Here is a 20,038-nt window from a genome sequence, read left to right as displayed (position 1 = left end):
GTTCGACGTTGTAGTTCGTTGTGGTGTTCGTCATGGATAACAGTGATACGGAAAAAAATAAGAAAATTGTGAGTAAAATAGAAATACAAATTATTGCATTCGGATATTTTTATATTATGGAGTCGTTGAGTATATTATTTTACTTATTATATAATTACATTTTTGATGGTCATGACATTAGAAAATATGAACGGCGAAGAGTATAGGCAAATTTATTTACACATTTATTTAAATTTTCTTCACCATACTCCTAAAATGTATTTCGTTAATATTTGTAAATTCGATACATATGTAAACAATAAATCAAAATTATTGTCTTAATTTATATAAACATTTGTTTGAGTTGGTTTTTTATAGCTTGTTGTAAAGTTGTAAATCACATTATAATATTATGTTATAATATACAACCATAGTTTGTTATTATGTTCTTTTATGTTTATACCAAAAGCTTTATTTTTATTTTATTATGTAAATATAGTAAGTACATTATATGGACTATACTCCTGTATGTGTACTGTGTAGTCACATATTTGTTTAGGTATGAATGAATTTATTTGTTAGTATTAATTATGGATTTATCGTTGATAATATTTTATTATATTTAAATAATAAAAGTAATATTTTTACGAGATATACTGTTGTACGGTGTTCACAATTTTTGTCTATTCTTCATAAAAAACTTTTTGTATTCCATGAAATTAAGGTTGTTTACTAATTTAATTGACTCTTGATTAAAAAAATAGTAAACAATAGGTATTAATTTATCGTTTTTTTATGGTGAATTAAGAATCGATTTTATTTTAAACAAATAGGTATAAATTTCACATTGCAATATACATACAATATTGTTAATAGTGTTAAAAGAAACATGTGTTTTTTTAAACATTTAAATTTGTTTTGCGACTTGTTTTTGGCCTAAATTCCATTGAGTTTAGAGCTGCGTGCCAAAAATCTACATGTGAATAGCCCATTCTCCCTCCTATTCAAGACAAATACATGTAATTATTATTAATGAAGACATTACTGTTTTAATTAACATGGTAATTATCGATTTATAGTTACTTTTATGTTTTGGATTTCATCGCAATCACAATAAAACATATTTGTTCTAAGAAAAATGTTTGGGTATATTATAGTAAGTGTTTTTAGAGTTTTATGTAGACAGAAATTGATTAGACTGAATAATGGATAAAATAATATATCGTTTCCACAAATGTTTTTTTGCAAAAAACCAGGAACTAAACAATAATTACTCCAAGATACTTAAAATTAAGATATTATATATAATTTTGAACTTATTAAGACATTAATGTACATAAATTAATTATAATTGGTTTTTTTTATATAATTTTAAAATTTAAGTTTGCCTAAGATTTTATAACCAATCTTGATATTTTTATTGTAATCGTGTTTAATGTTTATATCAAATTTAAAAATAGATGTTTGGTACAATTAATTAATTTCAAAAATAATATATTTTATATACTGATTTATAATTATGAATAATGACGATAATATATGATTACATAATTTTTTTTTTTTATAAGAATCATTATTTACCATAAAAGTCTGGGATTTTGAAAAATGACATCTAGAACGCATTCATATAATATAGTCATCTCAATTGAATATGATACTATGACAAACTCGCTGATGTCGTGATACATCTATATTTTCGGCTTTTGCAATTTAATTCAAAAACATTTCCACGTATATTTTTATCAACTGAAAAGAAATGAGTTTTTATCGTATTATAATAATATAATATTCTATGATATTGATTTTTGGACTATTTCTGAATAAATAAATAAATATTATTATATTATCGTGACTTTTATAGAATGAAGTTGACTTGGACGAAGTCTTGCCAATTATCGGAGAGTTTGGTCGCTATCAAAAGTTATTGTTATGGCTTGTTTGTCTGCCCGCATGTATACCGTGCGGTTTCGGAGCGTTCAACCAACTGTTCATGTCCGACGTTCCCCCACATTGGTGTTCGGAACCGCAGCTGTCTAATTTCACTGCGGAACAGAGAAAACAAATTTATGAACAAGTAAATCCAATTTGTTTAAATCTGCAAGCGTTAAATATACGCGGACACAATATTATTATAACTGTTGATAATATGCAAAAGATATTATACGAGTATTTTTAGAACTCCGAATAAGGTTTATAGTATCAATATTTATAAGCACAATAATATGGATATTTTGGATGCAACAATACGCATCAATAGTATTAAACGAATATTAACAAATTATTTGATGATTAATAAATTTTAAATTTTCAAAAATAAATTGTGGTATAGGTATATAATGTACATGTATGTTCATTTTTGTAGTAATTTTATGTATGGTACAGAATTGAAAATTTTTTTTTCTATTAAAAATAAATAAATATAGGTATAATGCAATTTAAAATTTGTAAAATTAAATAAAATTGGTAACATTTAGCGTAGAATTACAATAAATACTGTATGACATGATTTTGCGACGGAAATAACACTAAAAATATACCTATATTATCCACTAAATAAAGGAATATAAAATTATTTTTTATACGCATAAATTGTATATTTTTTTATCGACGGATACATAACTTTGGCTTCAAATGATATTATAATTTTTTAATATTATTATCAAATTATTAATTTTAATCAGTTTATTTATCATGTTTTAATATTTGTATTATTAAATTTAAATATGTAATAAAACAAAATAACGTGATAATTATAATATTGCCACTATTGTGTTATATCATTATTAAATGAAGACACGTAAGCACATAGTTTGATCACAGCTTGAACCTCGAACGTGAATGGCTATCAAACGATTATACTTTTTCTTAATTCTAATTGCTAACCAAAACTATTGTTTGATTTTAGAAAGAAGTTTAATTTCTTTGAGTTTCTTAATAATTTGTCAGGTAATCGTTTTTGTGTATTTGAAGTCCATTATATATTGTGACGATTACAATGACAAAATATTGAGTATAGTTGATTAATTATAAATTTTTAGTTTAATGTGATAAACTAATAATACGTTGATTGGGCAAACTCGTGTGTCTTGAGGATATGAGTGTAATGTATTGTGCACTGTGAAGTATTTTTCGTATGAACAATATGTGTGCAGCAATGGTTTTGTTTTTCTCGTTGTAAACTTACACGTCATAATTTAATTATAGAGTAACGTAACTCAAATAAAAAATGGATGTATGCGGTATGCAGTTAACTGGACAGACGTCTTGGTGTCTTCTTCTGAAGTTCACGGAAATTTGGAACAGTTGGTAAATGAAAGTTGGCCGTTGGAGAAATGTAACAGTTGGGAATACGATAAGAGTTTCGTACAGTCTTCAATTGTAATCGATGTAAGTAATCAAAAAAAGTACATAGCATTTTTATATAGTTAATAATGTAAGTAAGTGTACGTGAACTGAAACAATTTAAATTACAATACATTAAACCAATAAATAAAAAATAGATTTATCGTTATCATGATACCTATATAATGTAACATTAGTTAAGAAGATATTAAATATAGATGGAGATTAGATCGTATGGCTATAAGAATTTGTGATGTATTGTGTGGAACAATATGTTTTAAAGTTAATTAAATCATACGATTTTTTATTTGAAGTTAATTTTAAAATTTATATGGTAAATATTAATTAAATATATAGGCTAATGTTATAAAGAATTGTTAGGTGATGGAAAAACATATACATCGTAAAATCATAAGCGTGGTTAAAAAATGGAATTAATTGTTAATTCAAAACATAATATTATGCATCGCAATGGACTCACACACGTATAGATACGATTGAATAAGACCGCAATGTTATAGTTCTTATCGTATCGTTATTATTATTTTTTTATGTTCTCGATACTCCATTACATAATAGCATTACAGTAGCCCTTTTACCGATTATCAAAGAAGTTCAATTAGTCAATTGAAAACATCGCGGCGGTTTATTAGCTAATTCCGTCCGATGAAATAATTACCCGTATATAGTATATAATATTATTGTATTATATTATTATATTGTCGGTGCCACTTGAATGGAAAGAGTAATAATTAATTGGCTTTCTCGCTCAGAAACGATTACGGTGACAAAGTACACCGTGAAATTATTAGTCGGCGCACTACGATGCGTCTGTGCCAATCGTACCAATACGAGTTATTACGACTATATAACTGGGGAGCGGATATTATATTATGTATAGTAATAATAATAATAGTAATATGATATTATGATGTATACGTATGTTAACCATACGATTATAATAAAGTTTAAAATAATCATTGAACGAGTTTTATTTTTTCAAAATATACAAGTATGATCGTTTAAATTGTATATATCATACCTATCCGCAGAAGACAATGAGTTTTATAATTTCCAGTCTTAAAATGTTATCAGTTGGGTACCTGTTCAATCATCCAAATAAATAAATGTTTTAGATAAGTGTCGTAATTGAATGTACGACTATAGGCGGTTTATGCATTTGAAAGAAATGCAGTTAATCATTTAGATTGAAAAATAATTCAGTTATGTGCATTTTTTAATAAGGTTTTTATGATTAAAGATATTAAAAATAATAATTATTATAATTCGACCATTATAATAAAATGCGTTAAGATTTTGTAACTTAAATAATTTAAACACTGTTAACGTTTTACTAAAACTGATCACAAAAATGTCCAATTATCTTTATTAGTTATTTTATATATATTTTTTGTTAAAGAATCATCAAAAATATTGTTGGTTTATCAATTTTTATTTAATTAATAACGTAACACAAATAATTTATTGGTTTGGTTTTATTCTACAGATTATTATTTTATTTTAATGCTGTAGGCCTGTAGCATGCACATTGGATTTTTAGAATTTTTTGATAAAACTAAATATGAATAGTTGTATACTTGTATATAGTTGTATCATTGAAAAATTCTTAACACATACAATTTTAAACAAGTCTAAACATGTGTTAAGATCACTCTATTGACTATTGTTATAACTTAAAACTATAAATTAAATATACATTAAGTAAATGATTAGTATTACTTATTCTTAATTTTTATTATGTTTTATAATGTACGATTGGCGTTCAACGAATAGATATATTGTAAGATTTTAGTTTATTTTATCAGCCTCATAAAGTGAAAACGCATATCATCAATTCGTTTGCAGTCCACAGAACATGTGAAAATCTTAAATTTAAATCAGTCAATTCCAATGCATTCTTGGTTCATGCAACTATGATAAATATATTACACTGAAAATTAAAAAAAAAATGTGACAAAAATCAACTCAATACGTGCATAAAATACAATGCATTGGAAAATAATGAACTTATAAACGTTTTCTTTTTTGTTCCGAGTTTGTGGAATTCAATTCAATTTGCGCGCGTAGGAGGAAAATGAATAAGATCAGTAAAAAATAAGTCTTATGTAGACTTTTTTTTAATAAATAACCCGTAATATTTTTTAATGAATTAATTGTGTGGAATAAGCCGGACGTGTGGTCCGGAAGTAAAAAAGTATTTGATGTATTATACATGTATAATTTTTGTGTAGCATATTAAATTCGGCTTGAGTTTTTCCCCGAAAATGGTTAAACGTACACTTTATTCTGTCTATATTGTTAGATTTGCATAATGCGGACACATTGTACGGTAAAAATAAACTGAATAATATATTTAATAAAATGAGAGATAAGATTATATTATTATATTACTCAAAAGTTTAGACCTAACTGCACATTCTTAATCGCGATTACAATTAGTATTAGTATTTCATGGCATTTAAGATAGCACTTATTAAGCACTTATTAATATATCATGGAGTTTTTAAACCATAAAATAAAAATTCAAAAGACTTTTTTTTCCATTAATATCAGTTTACATCATGCAATACATGCTGCATAGGATTATCTAAAATGTATAAAGAAAATGAAAAAATAATGTAAAAAGAGGGTATAAAATGATAATATCTTTAACATTTTTAGCTGTTGAAAATATCTTATGAAATAGCTAATAATATGTACTCAACATTTTCTTAAGATCTATTTCCCATGATGTATTATTTTGATTTTACATGTCACCTATATTAGTTATACCATAAATAATATATAATACCTATTATTTATATTTATAATTATTTACAATTAATTCAAACTGCCGATCCGATTAACGTCTGCATAGTATATCATACATTATACATATTACATAATTATTATATTATGGTACTACGTATGTGTATTCGTTTTCCGTCATCGATACCAGTCGAAAACTCACGGAAAACCACTGCGTCAAGGTGCGGTTTGAAATGTTAATGACACACGTCATGTATTGTAGTATTATAAATAAATAAATATATATATATATATATATGTATGGATAAGTACAATAATATACATGTGATGCCGAGTGAGAGGCGTGTAACAACGTGGTAGCGTCGGTCTGGGATTCATTGATGGTATAATATTATAATGTGTACCTACGTAATCCGGAAGGTTAACGAAGTGAAGCATAATAATATATAATATTATAATATCGACGGGCGACGGCCGCACGCCTGTAATTTGTCATCCGATAGAGCGCGTAATAACATATTATTTTAATGTCATGCTTGTGTACAATTTGTATTCACTTATGCCGTAGGTACATAAGCAATTCGACGTAAGTATAGTGGTATAGTATAGTATCTATAATAACATTATAATATGGTATAATATTATAGTTAGAGGTACGTGCCAGTGTATATGGAGGAAAAAAAATACCGCCGCCGACTGGTCGCACTATTACGCTTTCTTGATTTCCGAGTACACCTATATAATATTATTATTGTCGTAGTATTAATAATAAACGTTGAGTAAATTAACCCGATACATGACATTACAATTAATGTATAATAATGCACATACAATTATTTACTTATTCGATATACATAAAATATATTAAATATTTAATACGCAAAAGATGATGTAATAATCACTATATGTTCAATGGAGTATTAGAATATTTAGAATTTTTAATTTTTAAGGGGTTAGTCCACATAAAATGTGGATGCACTGTGGAGTGTAGATATTTAAATACTTATTTACAAAATCAGTTAAAACTGAAATAAATGTACACATAGGTTATAGGTAGAATTAATATGATAATATGATAATGAATAAAGTATTTATGAATTTCAATTATTTGAACTTTAAACAAAATATATTTTCGACATTGAAAAGGTCGTGCACACCACGCGGAGATATGGAAAACTCGATGACCATGAATTTATCATTATAATATCATACTGGTATTTTTTAAGCGATAATACAAAATAAAAAAGTTAACTTTAAAATCGAATTTAACGTAGGTAATACACCTTATACAAAAATTTTATGCGCTGATCAAGATGTCCATAAAATTTCACTTATATATACGGTATTCAATCATACGAATACAATATAAAACATTTGGCTGAGAATATGAATTTAATTAAATGATAAGCACGTTCGTGTCATGTGAATGACTGTGGAGGTAAATAATATTGTCTGAATGGTGTTTGGTCATAAAAAATAATATGTATTATCATTCTATACAGGTTTTAATTATTAATATAGAAATGTTTAAAACAGCCAATTGTAAAATGAAAGTCCTAGGGTTAAAAATAATTCTCGGTAGTTTTTTGATTTTTGTTAGTGGTTTCTGTGATTCTATAAAAACACGTTTAAAATGCAAATTGAATTTGTTTTTAACTTAAATAAATCGCATGAAGTATAAATATTAATATTAAATTTAAACATCAAATTGTTATAACAGCAACGAGTTAATTTTAGTCCGAATAATAGATATGTACTCCAGAATAAAATTCGAATTTACAATAATTTAAATTTAATTAACTGTATAAACATTTTTCGGAAAATTATAAAAACTTTCAATTATTTTATTATTTAAAATATTAATCAAGCCAAAATAGTATTTATTCTCAATTGAAGAACATTGTAATATAATATTAAATTTGAAGAAGTTACATACAATATAATAATACTTAATCAAGGCGTACAAAGCAGGCAATTTACTTTGTTTCAATGAATTTTATGAGAACCACTTTTTTTTTTTAAGGGAATTTGATAAGTATTAAATAATTATTTATTATTATGTGTTAAGAGTTTATGACAAATTATATTTATTTTATTAGTTTGATTTGGTCTGTGAACGTGACATATATCCGACAGTCGGACTAGCAGCCCTAAACTTGGGAGGACCTATTGGAGTATATTTTTTTGGTGTATTAAATGACAGGTGAGAGAGTAATCTTACAATTCTAAATTTCGTATCATTGTTTTTTTTTTTATTATGAGTTATAACAATTAATTTGCATTATTATTATTATTATTATTATAACTATTTTCTTTTATAGAATTGGAAGGAGAAAATCGTATTTTTTGTGTTTGGCTACATTAATTGTCGGTAGCTTGTTAACAGCTTGCGCAATGAATTTTTGGTGGTGGGCTACTTCCAGAGTAATTGTAGGTTTGACTATACCGGCTGTTTATCAAATTCCATTTATTATATGTAAGTATGAAAAAAATTATTTGAGAAACAAAAATAGTAATAATATTGAAAAAAAATTACTTACTTAATAATCCAAGTATGATTTGAATTTTCTCATGTATATTGTGTATACATATTACGGTACATTTATTACGTATATTATGTATTGTAATATATCTTGAATTTTGTATTATTTACGTTTTATTATATAAATTATTGTTTAGAAACGATAAATTATAATTGATAGTTTATCATTTATACATACATATTATCATATATATATTATATATATATTCTATAATCTATAGGCTATAATAATGTAATATAATATGACGTATATTGTCTACTAAATTATTAACTTGAAATTTAGACAACTTTGTATATTATAACTCTATACATTTGTGTACTTATTTTGTCATTATAATATTGGTTTTTACTCATCGTTAACTGCTTAAGTACAAACATCGATAATAGTAAATCAATTTATTTTATATTTCTAATTATTTCTATGAAGTTGTTGTGTGTCGCATCTAGACCTAATTATATTATTCGATTTTAATACGGTCCAAAGAAATAATTTAAATGTATAATAACTGTATACTACTACATTGTCATGTTACTTAAATGATTGAATGATATGAAAATATTTTTTGTTAGTCATAACTTATAATAAAATGTACTGAAGATTTGAGTCACTGAATGTTGTCAGGGTCGGTTAGTAGAAAAAAAAACTATTTGTATTTATACCGACAATGTTGCAGGAAGGATAAAACGCATTCCACGAAAGATTGTTGTTGAGCCAATTCTATTATAATATTATTACGATTGTGTTTGTTATTTTACAATAATGATTCTTATTATATTTTTTATGTTAACAAAATTGATTTCAATACAAACAATAACATATATTATAATAATTATGTCCGTTTTAAAATGATTTATACGAATACTCCATATAATAGTGTTTCAATGTCTCCAATGAAAGATACCACCTAAATCTTAATTTTCCCCTACCCACCAACTTTAATCTTATATTTATTTTTATAAATATTAAATAATTATCCAATGAATATCTATAATTTGACTTTAAACTAGACTATTAGTTATAATATATTGATGTTCACACAAATGCAAATCGTTTTATTTTAAGTTTGTGTAAAGTAAAAAATGTTTCTAATACATGCACATATTATTTGAATTAGTTTTTTCAATTATTTATTTATGACTATGATGACTAATGACTACTAATTAAATATATAAGTAAATAAGGAGAATGTTATAAATCATACAAACAATTTAACAATAAAATAATTGACAGTTAAATTAAATTCAAAATAAAGATTATATCCCAATAATTTACCTATTGCTGCAGCCTAGAAAATTTTTATCATAAAATATTACGTTTTGTATTTTTTTTAAATGGAAATGTTCAAATTAGATTTTGGTTAAAAAGTGGCAATAATGGAATTGCGTTTGATCCGATAATTCTATATAATTTATTTATAGTAAAGGTATTTTAGTTGACAATTATACATTTTTTCAATTGTTTTTGGTCGATCGATTTATATTATATGACTTGAATAATTTAGAAATAAACATAAAATCTTGATAAAGCCTGTAATTACTAATTTCAAACGACTAATAATTTTTCATTTTGTCGATTAGTTTTTCTAACGATATTTATATGTGATATGAAAAAAATTCGTATAGCTTATTAATAGGTACACGTAAGTATATAATATTGTAGAAGATATTCTTTTTTTAAATTTTTGTGTGATTATTATTGTATATACTATATAGGCTACCGTTAAACAATTTTCAAATCATTAAAAGTGAACGTGGCAATGATTTAATTTAATGAAATACACACAAAAATTATATATTTTATATCAAAAAACATGTAAATTAAGTGTCGTATTTATCAAGAAAAGTTTTCGGGAGTGTTAGTATAAATATTATATTTTTAAGATTAAGTGTAATTACTAATTTGAAAATTACATTCTACAGTACCGAGTAAAATTAAATATAACTATGTGTAATTCGACCTTACCCGTATAATATTTTCAAAGGTTAAATTTATTCTTCTCTCGTTCCTTCCATGTTAAGGATCAGACACTTTTTGAAAATTATTTTGATAATCGAAATATAGAACGATTCATATTTATATTGTACAATATTAATAACTCAATATAATTTACTGAACATCAATTATTGGCATAGGTATAATAGGTGCAATGAGTAAAATGACGAAAATCGATATTTTTGCATTAACAGTATTAAATACTGATAGTAAGATGTTTTCTTTTTAGCTCTGGAGCTCGTCGGGCCAAACTACAGGTCGTTTATTACCGTGATGACATGCATGTTCTACACGCTTGGTCTGATGCTGTTGTCTGGCGTTACGTACTACGTACGCAATTGGGTATACTTGGCGTTGGCGACGTCCACCCCGTTCACACTATACTTTATATACTGGTGGCAAGTTAAAACATTCATTATTGTGGTCGAACATGGACATTGTGACTTTATTATAGAATGCACGTGTTCCGTGAGCGTCTGTTACACGACCTGTCATAATTGCATACAAGCACACATACAATTTAATTTTGCGTTGTAGGTTCCTACCAGAATCACCAAGATGGCTACTGGCTAAAGGTCGAATCGAAGAGGCTTTGAAAATATTGGAAACCCTAGCTAGAATTAATGGGACCGTGCTGCCAGATACGTTCAAACAAAAACTAAAGGTACGACCATACACTTTGTTTTTTTAAAATCATTTTCTGATTGGCGATTTATACGACAAATTATTTGTGATATTTTTTAAATAATGTGATTATTTTTTTTTTATTAGCAAAATATTCGATACTTTAAACATTTTAATAGAATTTTCGCCGAACGAAATTTTATTGTATAATATCCATAGGTATTACTATAAGTAAAGTCTATTTAATAAATTACTATATATATATACAATGTTTAAAGAAATGTGTCTTTACTTTGCGAGCTCATCATGTTATTATATTTGTTTTTTTAATCGCTGTAAAACATAAGTATTAGATAACGTTTTAGTAGAGAAAGCAGTAATGTTTACACAACAAGTTTGTAATAACAATATGTTTTGTAGAACTATAGCGTTCGTCTGAGTCTAGAAATTTCTTAATGAAAAAAAAAGAATTCAATTTGTAACTTCCATTATTTGTGTTTATTTACATACTATACAGTATATACTATCATGATAATTTTAGTTACACATATAATCAATAGCACAATAAGCATTTTTTAGATTTTGAAAGGAGCAATGAATGTATTAGTCGTTTAATGATATATATATGTCGTCATCACATTTTGAAAATGCTTCAATCTATGACACAAGTTGTGATGACTTTAGCCATTGGTTGTCATTGACCATTTTACCAGTTTAGCAATACAAGTTTATGCAGTATGAGAGGCGAGCACTGAGAATAAAACATAGACACTAAATGCAAATTCGATTGTACAATATATATTATTATTTTATTTAAATCAATTTACCAAGTGGTCGAAATTATAGACCTGGTTATTTTTGTAGAACTTTACCGAGGTAAGTCGTGGCTTTCGCCATCGGTTTATACGTTCCAACTCTTTGGGGATCAGTTAAGGAAGCAGATTTGATTGAGTCGCGCTGTTTGTGTCATAAAATAGTGGTTACACGGGCGTAAGTGGTACACGCGACACGCCACACTGCAGTGATTGTACTTAGACCTGGTTACTGCTGCGAGATATGCTACTTTGAATTTTGAATATGATTTAAGGTAGACAATTTTATCTGATTGGTACTTTCAAGAGTTCAAAACCAGAAAAATCTCAATACAGATTTTTATAATAAGGAAAAACGAATTAAGAAAGTGAAAAAGCGGGGGTTTAACCATTTTTGAGATTACCGATTTGGTTTTCCTTGTGAGCATTAAAAAAAGAATAACAGCAGACATTTTTATCATTAAATAATCATAGAATATGAGCATTTTAATATTTTATAAGATCTTTAAATTTAAAAATATTTTCAACTTTTTAATTTATTTTTTTATTTTCCTTGATTAAATTCTAATTTTTGGTCAAAAATTTTGAAAATGTAATATAAGGTAGGTTTCTTGAGAGTTAAAAATTATAGTATACATCATATTATAACCACGCTTATTTTGTAATAATATAAGCAGTAGTTAAAAATTAATAAATGTTTCATTTTTAATATGTAAAAATAATCATGATTTGATTTGATTGACAAATATTTTTATTATAAATCTGAATGATTTTAAAAAACGACGAATTATTATTGATTTAAAAATATATAACAATTATTATTCATCATGTTCTAATCTTGAAGTTAACAAATTTCTTAATGGTCTGCAGTCATTATGTTATGTCGGAAATCAAAATGTTACAATATGTCACACGGCGTACTGTATAGGCAATAGAGGTACACCAGTGCACCAAAATATGATAATAATAATATTGTAATGTTTGATTTATTGATTAAAGGCAGTCAACTGACTTTAAATTACAATTAGAAAGAAATTCGTCTGATTACACAGTCTGATTAATATAATATAGGCTCAAAAGTCCTGTTGCTTTTTATTGTAATTTAGAAAAATTATTATTAAACTTACACTGGCCATCTGAAGTTGTGTAACGAGCACACCATTGTGATCGGGTTTGGAAATTTAAAATATCATATTAATTTTTATCAGCTTAATAATATATATGATTTTCACATTCCATTGTTTTTTTTTTTTTATTAAATGGATCATTTTTTAATTACTTTTTAATAGTTAATCGATAACCTCAGAAATAATCAATTACATTTCAAAACTTTGCAGGGTCATAGTTAATAAAATAGGTAAGAAATTAAAATTTAATATTCATTATTTGGTTATAAAAAGTTTATCGTAAAATAAACTTAGACTTTTAAAGAATTTTAATTTAAAAAGTTAAAATAAAAAAGCAGAAGATCTAGAATAAATAATAATAATTTAATAATTTGATTGAAAAACAGTTAGGTACCTAACGGTTTTGTTTTATAAAAATAAAATACTTTTATTGCTTATAAGTTATAACGAATATAATATTTGTTATGTATACTCTAATAGTCTAATAAATAGTTCAGTATGGTCGTATACTCGTATGAAATCTAATAAAATAGTATACTCAACAGTTAGAACACTGGGTCATTATGTATTTTTGTCAGTCCATAGATTTTAAAAGTCTAGATAAATATTATTAATTTTTTTGTTACTAACTCATAAATTAATGTTATAAAGCGAATCTAAGTGAGTTTAAAACCAACTTGCAAGTGTAATATTAATTTCCAAACTTAACTGTATTCTTTTTTACACATACCTTAATTTTAAAACTTTCTCTTCGATAAAGAGTATGATTTATTGCATTGTGATTCTCAAAAAAGTCTTAATATTTGAGTGATTATTCTTTGTATTTAGCAAAAAATGATGATGGAACGCACTCTGAGTGAAGAAAAACGTTTAAAAGAAGGGCCAGGAGTGTTGGCCCTGTGCCGTACGCCCAACATGCGATTGAAGTCGATCCTGATAACGTTCAACTGGTACATGCAATAAAATTGGCTTGTTCGAGTAAAACTATAAGTTTGGACACAATACTTTATATTTTATTTCAGGTTCGCCAACGATATGGTGTATATTGGACTGAGTTATTATGGTCCATCGTTGGGACAAAATCAATACTTGAGCTTTCTGTTGTCGTCTGTTGTGGAAGTGCCTAGTTGCCTAGTGTGTTGGCTGCTTATGGATCGGTGGGGTCGCCGATGGCCCCTGTGCCTGGCGATGACGCTGAGCGGTATTAGTTGCATCGTTACTGTCACTTTGCCTCAAGGTAAACATAACGGATATTATTGCAACGTACATTCATATGTATTTAAGATTCTAAGCGGAGCAATGAATTCATTGATTTTACAGTGATATGTGTTTTGAGTCTTAATATATGATATAAAAATACTTCAATTTTCAACGTTGAAGGTGATTTCTGATAGTAAATTACCAGTTGGTATTATTAAAAAATTAAAGTTGAAAAATTCTAGTTTTTTTTTTTAAACAACATGAAAAAATAAAAACACGGGAATTTTTACGCAAAACTAGTTTTAAAAAATTGATTTGGATGTTTTGGTATAACTCGGAAACAAATTACTATAGATACTTTACATTTTCTAGTTTTCAATAAATGTTTTTATTATAATTTTCTATGTATAATACAATTTTCAAAATATTTTGACACTTTTTTAATAATAAATAAACATTTAAAATGTTTGATTAATCCAGTAAATACCTTGAAAATTATATACAATTTTCATCATAATTTGTTCTAACAGAATTTGTTTTAAGTTGATCGTAATTCCTTAAATATTTTTTATGACCATCTGAAGTTTAAATTTTGACAAAATAACAAATTTACGCGTAAAACAATGATTTATCTTCTTATTTGTTGTAAGAATCATATTTGGTTTCATTACTTTATTGAGTAGTCATTTAAATTGGTAAAATATTAGTTCAAATCAGGAGAAATATTTTATAATTAAAATCTTATCAAGTGTTCAATTTTTATAGTAAAAACTTAAAAATTTAATGTAAGATTCTTCATAACAATTAGTTCATTTTTTAGTTTAACAAATTTAAGTAATATTTACACTTGTGTTTTTTAAAATTATTTTTCTTGGAGATTTGAAACTTTTATGTATATTTTTATATTTTATGATAACATTTTTAATACAGTTAAATTAGTTGTATTCTATTCCTATTGATTGTAACGTCTGTAACTGTAATTAATAAAACGTACTTCAAAAAAATGAATAACATTTTATTTTTATTTTTTATTGTTCTGCTTGTGTTCATACATTTATACGAGTATTGAATAAACGCTTTGGAATTGTCGTTTTATGATACTCTAAATAAGAAAATATAATCATTATCTTCGATTGTTGGCGTCTAAGCATTAAAACAATGCGACACAGTATCAAGAATTGCTATTACGGTTGCTAACTTGCTTGTTAACTAGAGTGCACTGCATATCCGAATCCTCCCCTATTAATACTCATGTTGAATTATTGTTATCGATAAATATAATTTTCTATAAAAAGGTATCTAATGAATGCTTCTGAACATAGAAGGCATAAAAAAAAAAAAATGTATTTTATTGAACGTGTGTATATAATGCAATCAAATATTCAAATTTTATTTTGTGCAATAATATACACTTTAAAAACATGTCTAACCTATACATTTATTACCGATGGTCTAGCTGAACTGATTGAATTTAATTTCAGATGCTGTGATTACTACGTTAGTTTTGTTTTTATTTTCTAAGTTCACAATATCAGCTTCGTTTCTAATAATCTATCCATTTGCCGGTGAACTCTATCCGACACAATTGCGTGGAATTGGTATTGGAACTTCTGCGTACATCGCTGGTCTTGGTTTGGTATTAATACCATTTATTAACTATTTGGTAAGTACATACACGTATATTTAGTATTAACTAGCGTAATATGTATAAAAATACACTATTTATACACTATTACATAGATTATATGGTGTACCTATTTGCTATAGAGTATAGAGTTCAATTTATACAACTTTATAATCTTAAATATCTTACTCTATACGTTATAACTTATAAGTATCTGTCAAGCTGTACAAACAGTATAGATAAGTAATTACATTTTTAGGTAAAATAAAACATTTAACTGTCATATAACTTAAATCAAAATATTTAAAAAAATTCAATAATTTACTAAAAATGGGTACATAAGTCAGATAAGGGATTACAATGACATAATTTCTAATAGTGATGGGTCAAACTGTTCAAATGTCGAACCGAACCGAACATTAGATGTTATAGGTGTATTTAATTGTACGTAAGTATAATTTTCATTATTTCAATATTTTTGTAAAAGAAAAAAAAATTCTTTGTTCGATAAAAAGTTGTAGGTGTAATGTTCGGTTTGGGTTTATTTAAATAATTATAAGTTCGGGTTCCCAATACTTTGCTAATGTTCGGTTCGTGTTCGGTTAGATACCAAAAAAAATAGGTTCGAACCATCACTAATTTCAAAGTTTACATTTCATAATAATTCTCAAATAATTCTTTTATTCATAATTTAACGAAGGAAAACGTAATGTTTACTTTATAAATAACGCGATACTCTATTTCTATATTATTAATTGATCGATTTTTATATACTTTTCGAATGTCTTGCTTTTATGATTTAATAAGCTTATTAAGCTTTTAAAATTTCAAACTACTTTTGAAGTTTGATATATGTAAGAATTATACTTACACTAATATTATTTTCATTTTAAAATAATATAAAATATGTTGAGCAATTTTATTGTATTGTCATTGACCGCATATTTGCAAGGGAAGGTATTAAATTTAATATGATACAACAAATCGACAATTTGTATCCGGTTCGAATCGAATTAGCTACATAATATATGTCATATGATACTCGCGCATTTCGATGTTTTAAGTAATATAAATCACAACATAACGATTTATATTTCTCGAACTATACAACATACACGGTCCAACTTTAATATGTATGCCGAAACAACAAGCGTCAATTTTAAAAATAAAATTTCGACACAATAAATAAACATTCGAGTTGTAGTATATAAATACGGTATTTGATAAACATTAATGAAATGTAAGTTTATTATTATTATTTTTTTAAATTAGCTTCATTGATTTAAAAAACAATAATAAACAACTATAGCAATAATGATGTGAGGTCAAAAACCTATACTGAAACTCGACATGGATCATAAAAAATAAACAATAGTATTATTGTCAATTTGGATTATTTCACTCATAAAACAAATACGCACAGCGTAACAAAAAAACAAAACAAAATATAAGTGTACTTCAAAATAAACATTTTTTAACAATTTACATTTAAGTGACAAATATAACATAATTATATGTACCTATCGCAATTTACACATAATTTACATTGATATAATTTTCAAATAATTTAGGAGGTAGCTATTTTAAATTTGTATAAAATATTATAACAAACAAACACATACATACATAAAAAAAATAAATATCTTTTAAAACTTAAAAATATATATTATATATGTGACGTGTCTATAAATATGTATCTATATGTAACAAAACAAATATTATTATGTATAAAAAAGGATTACACTGAATATGTCGCTTTTGAGAAACTATTGTAACGGTAAAAAATTAAACAATTAATACGATATTTAGTGACTGATAATATAATCTAAGAAAGTCTCGAACTGTTTTTTTCCAACTAAAAATAAACCAAACGACTTTAATATAACACTTTTCTTTTGGCATAAACAATTTTTGATTATGTAATATGTTCAACTGTTCGTAGTTATATACTTTTACTGCAAATAATATTATCCTATTCGAAGTTAGTGCCCCTGCAGGACGCTCCTTCCATTCACGTGACCATGTCTTGTATTTCTATTACAACAAAATATATATGCTCATCAATAATATAGTTTGTAATTATTATTTTCTAATTTTAATAAAAAAATATACATATTAATTTCCTATGTCAAAGTACGGATTTGGAAACGTTTCGTTTTTATTGAATAATAAAATAAAATAAAATGTAATTATATCGTAAACTGTTCAAATGCAGGGACGTGAAAATTTAGTGTTACCACTGTTAATAATGGGTATACTGTCAGTGATTGGTGGAATTACCGGTCTCCGTCTTCCTGAGACATTGCATTATAAGTTACCGCAGACGGTCGAAGAAGGAGAAGAATTTGGAAAAAACTGGACTATGGCGGATTGTATAACCTGTATTCCCAAAAGGTAAATTTTTATCCACTATATAATTTTAAGTTATAGCTGTATTTCAATCCTTATCATATACGTTCACATTTTTTTTCAAATCACTATTCATCACTTCAGAAAATTGGTAAGTGTAATAAGTTTAAAAAACCAGAATATTCGTATAAACGTAATAAGTACTATTATTACCTACTACGAAAAAGTATTTGACATAAATATGTTGTTATTTTACCATTAAATAATTCCGTTTGAATAACAACAACTGATATACATAGAATAATAATCAAATATATAAATAATAGTCATAAATGCTTCAACAAAAATCGCTATTAGCTATATCCTTATGATGAACCTATGTAATATTTAAAATTTAAATTAATTTACGATTTCTAGTTCTGAATGTATAAATTAGATTAAACATAAATTGGTTTGTTTTTAAAAAAAGGTTTATTTTGTTGTTTATATTTGTGGTATTATAGGATTTCAACTAGTTTATCGGATACATTGCTCTATTTTCTTTGTGTTTACATTGGCCACATTTTTTAATATAATATAAGCTGAGTATCTACCATATGTTAGATATGCTGGAGGTTCTTCTTTGACTATAAAGTATCCATGTGTGTTAGCTTTGTAAGACCAATTTTTAGTCTATTTATTACTGTCTGATATTGTATTTTAAAAATGAGGTATATGTAGTAGTGTTTTAAAAACCTATTTAATATAGCAGTGTTTGTTATAATATTTATATTTATATTATAAACCCATAATTATTTATTTATATTTGTTTGTGATTTAAATCGAATAAATATGTGTACCTTCCTATTAATAGCTTTATTAATAAGTTAATTAAACTATAGTACTTATTTAAATTAAAATCACTCGATAAATCCAAATAACAAATACTATGTATCAACTACTAACAACTATTTTGGGCTAGTTATTATTGAGGTAATATAGAAAAAATATGATCATAATTGTTAACCATTCAAATCGCTAATTTTTTTCTAATATTGATTGTCGTTGAACATAAAATATTATGTTTATTTACAGACCTTCAGAGCACTCGAATTCGTACGAAGACCTAACTGAAAAAATGGAAATGTCTCCTACGACAGAAACGACGGCACTTGCTACAGGAAGTGCTAGTGGCAGATCTAAGTTCACTAGACAACAGAGCACTATGGAAACACCTCTCGACTCTTCGGGCGTAGTCAAAATGACTTGCTGGTTTTAGAAGATTTGTTTGTTTTATTTGATTTATATCGTTGTTTATTATTAATATAATATAGATGATCGGCGTCAATATGACGTGTAGATACTTTCATAAACGTAATTTTTGAAGCAGATAAGGTTTTTTTTAGTTAAATTTGTTATGATTAATGAATATGTTTCCAGCGTAATTTTTACTATAATTATACTAAAAAAGTGTAAGTACTAACATAATATTATAATCACAGATTATTGAAAACTATTCAAATAAGTGCAAATGTGTTTATTTTTAAATTATAAATTATGACTATTTATTATTTGGGAATAGAACGAATAATACCTACTATTTTAAAAAAAATATATAATAATTTGCCTATAAAAATTAATAGAACAATAATGAACTATATAATTTTATTTGTTTTTGATAACTGCATAATATACAAT

The 20,038-nt window shown here is 25.8% G+C and overlaps 1 protein-coding gene across 1 annotated transcript; it reads left to right on the top strand.

Annotated features, from left to right (window-relative positions):
• On the top strand, nt 1–20,038 carry LOC132927609 (carcinine transporter). The gene is made up of 12 exons (XM_060992171.1): nt 1–68; nt 1,841–2,053; nt 3,184–3,366; nt 8,190–8,293; nt 8,412–8,566; nt 10,855–11,023; nt 11,163–11,289; nt 14,017–14,138; nt 14,211–14,425; nt 15,870–16,051; nt 18,228–18,406; nt 19,436–20,038. Exons 1-12 carry the CDS (start codon nt 33–35, stop codon nt 19,617–19,619), a joined length of 1,869 nt encoding a protein of 622 aa, XP_060848154.1. The 5' UTR covers nt 1–32; the 3' UTR covers nt 19,620–20,038.

The sequence above is a fragment of the Rhopalosiphum padi genome, chromosome 3, assembly GCF_020882245.1.
Source record: "Rhopalosiphum padi isolate XX-2018 chromosome 3, ASM2088224v1, whole genome shotgun sequence".
NCBI classification, from domain to species: Eukaryota; Metazoa; Arthropoda; class Insecta; order Hemiptera; family Aphididae; genus Rhopalosiphum; species Rhopalosiphum padi.
Note: the sequence above shows the minus strand (reverse complement) of the source record. Positions and strands in the feature narration are given on the sequence as shown.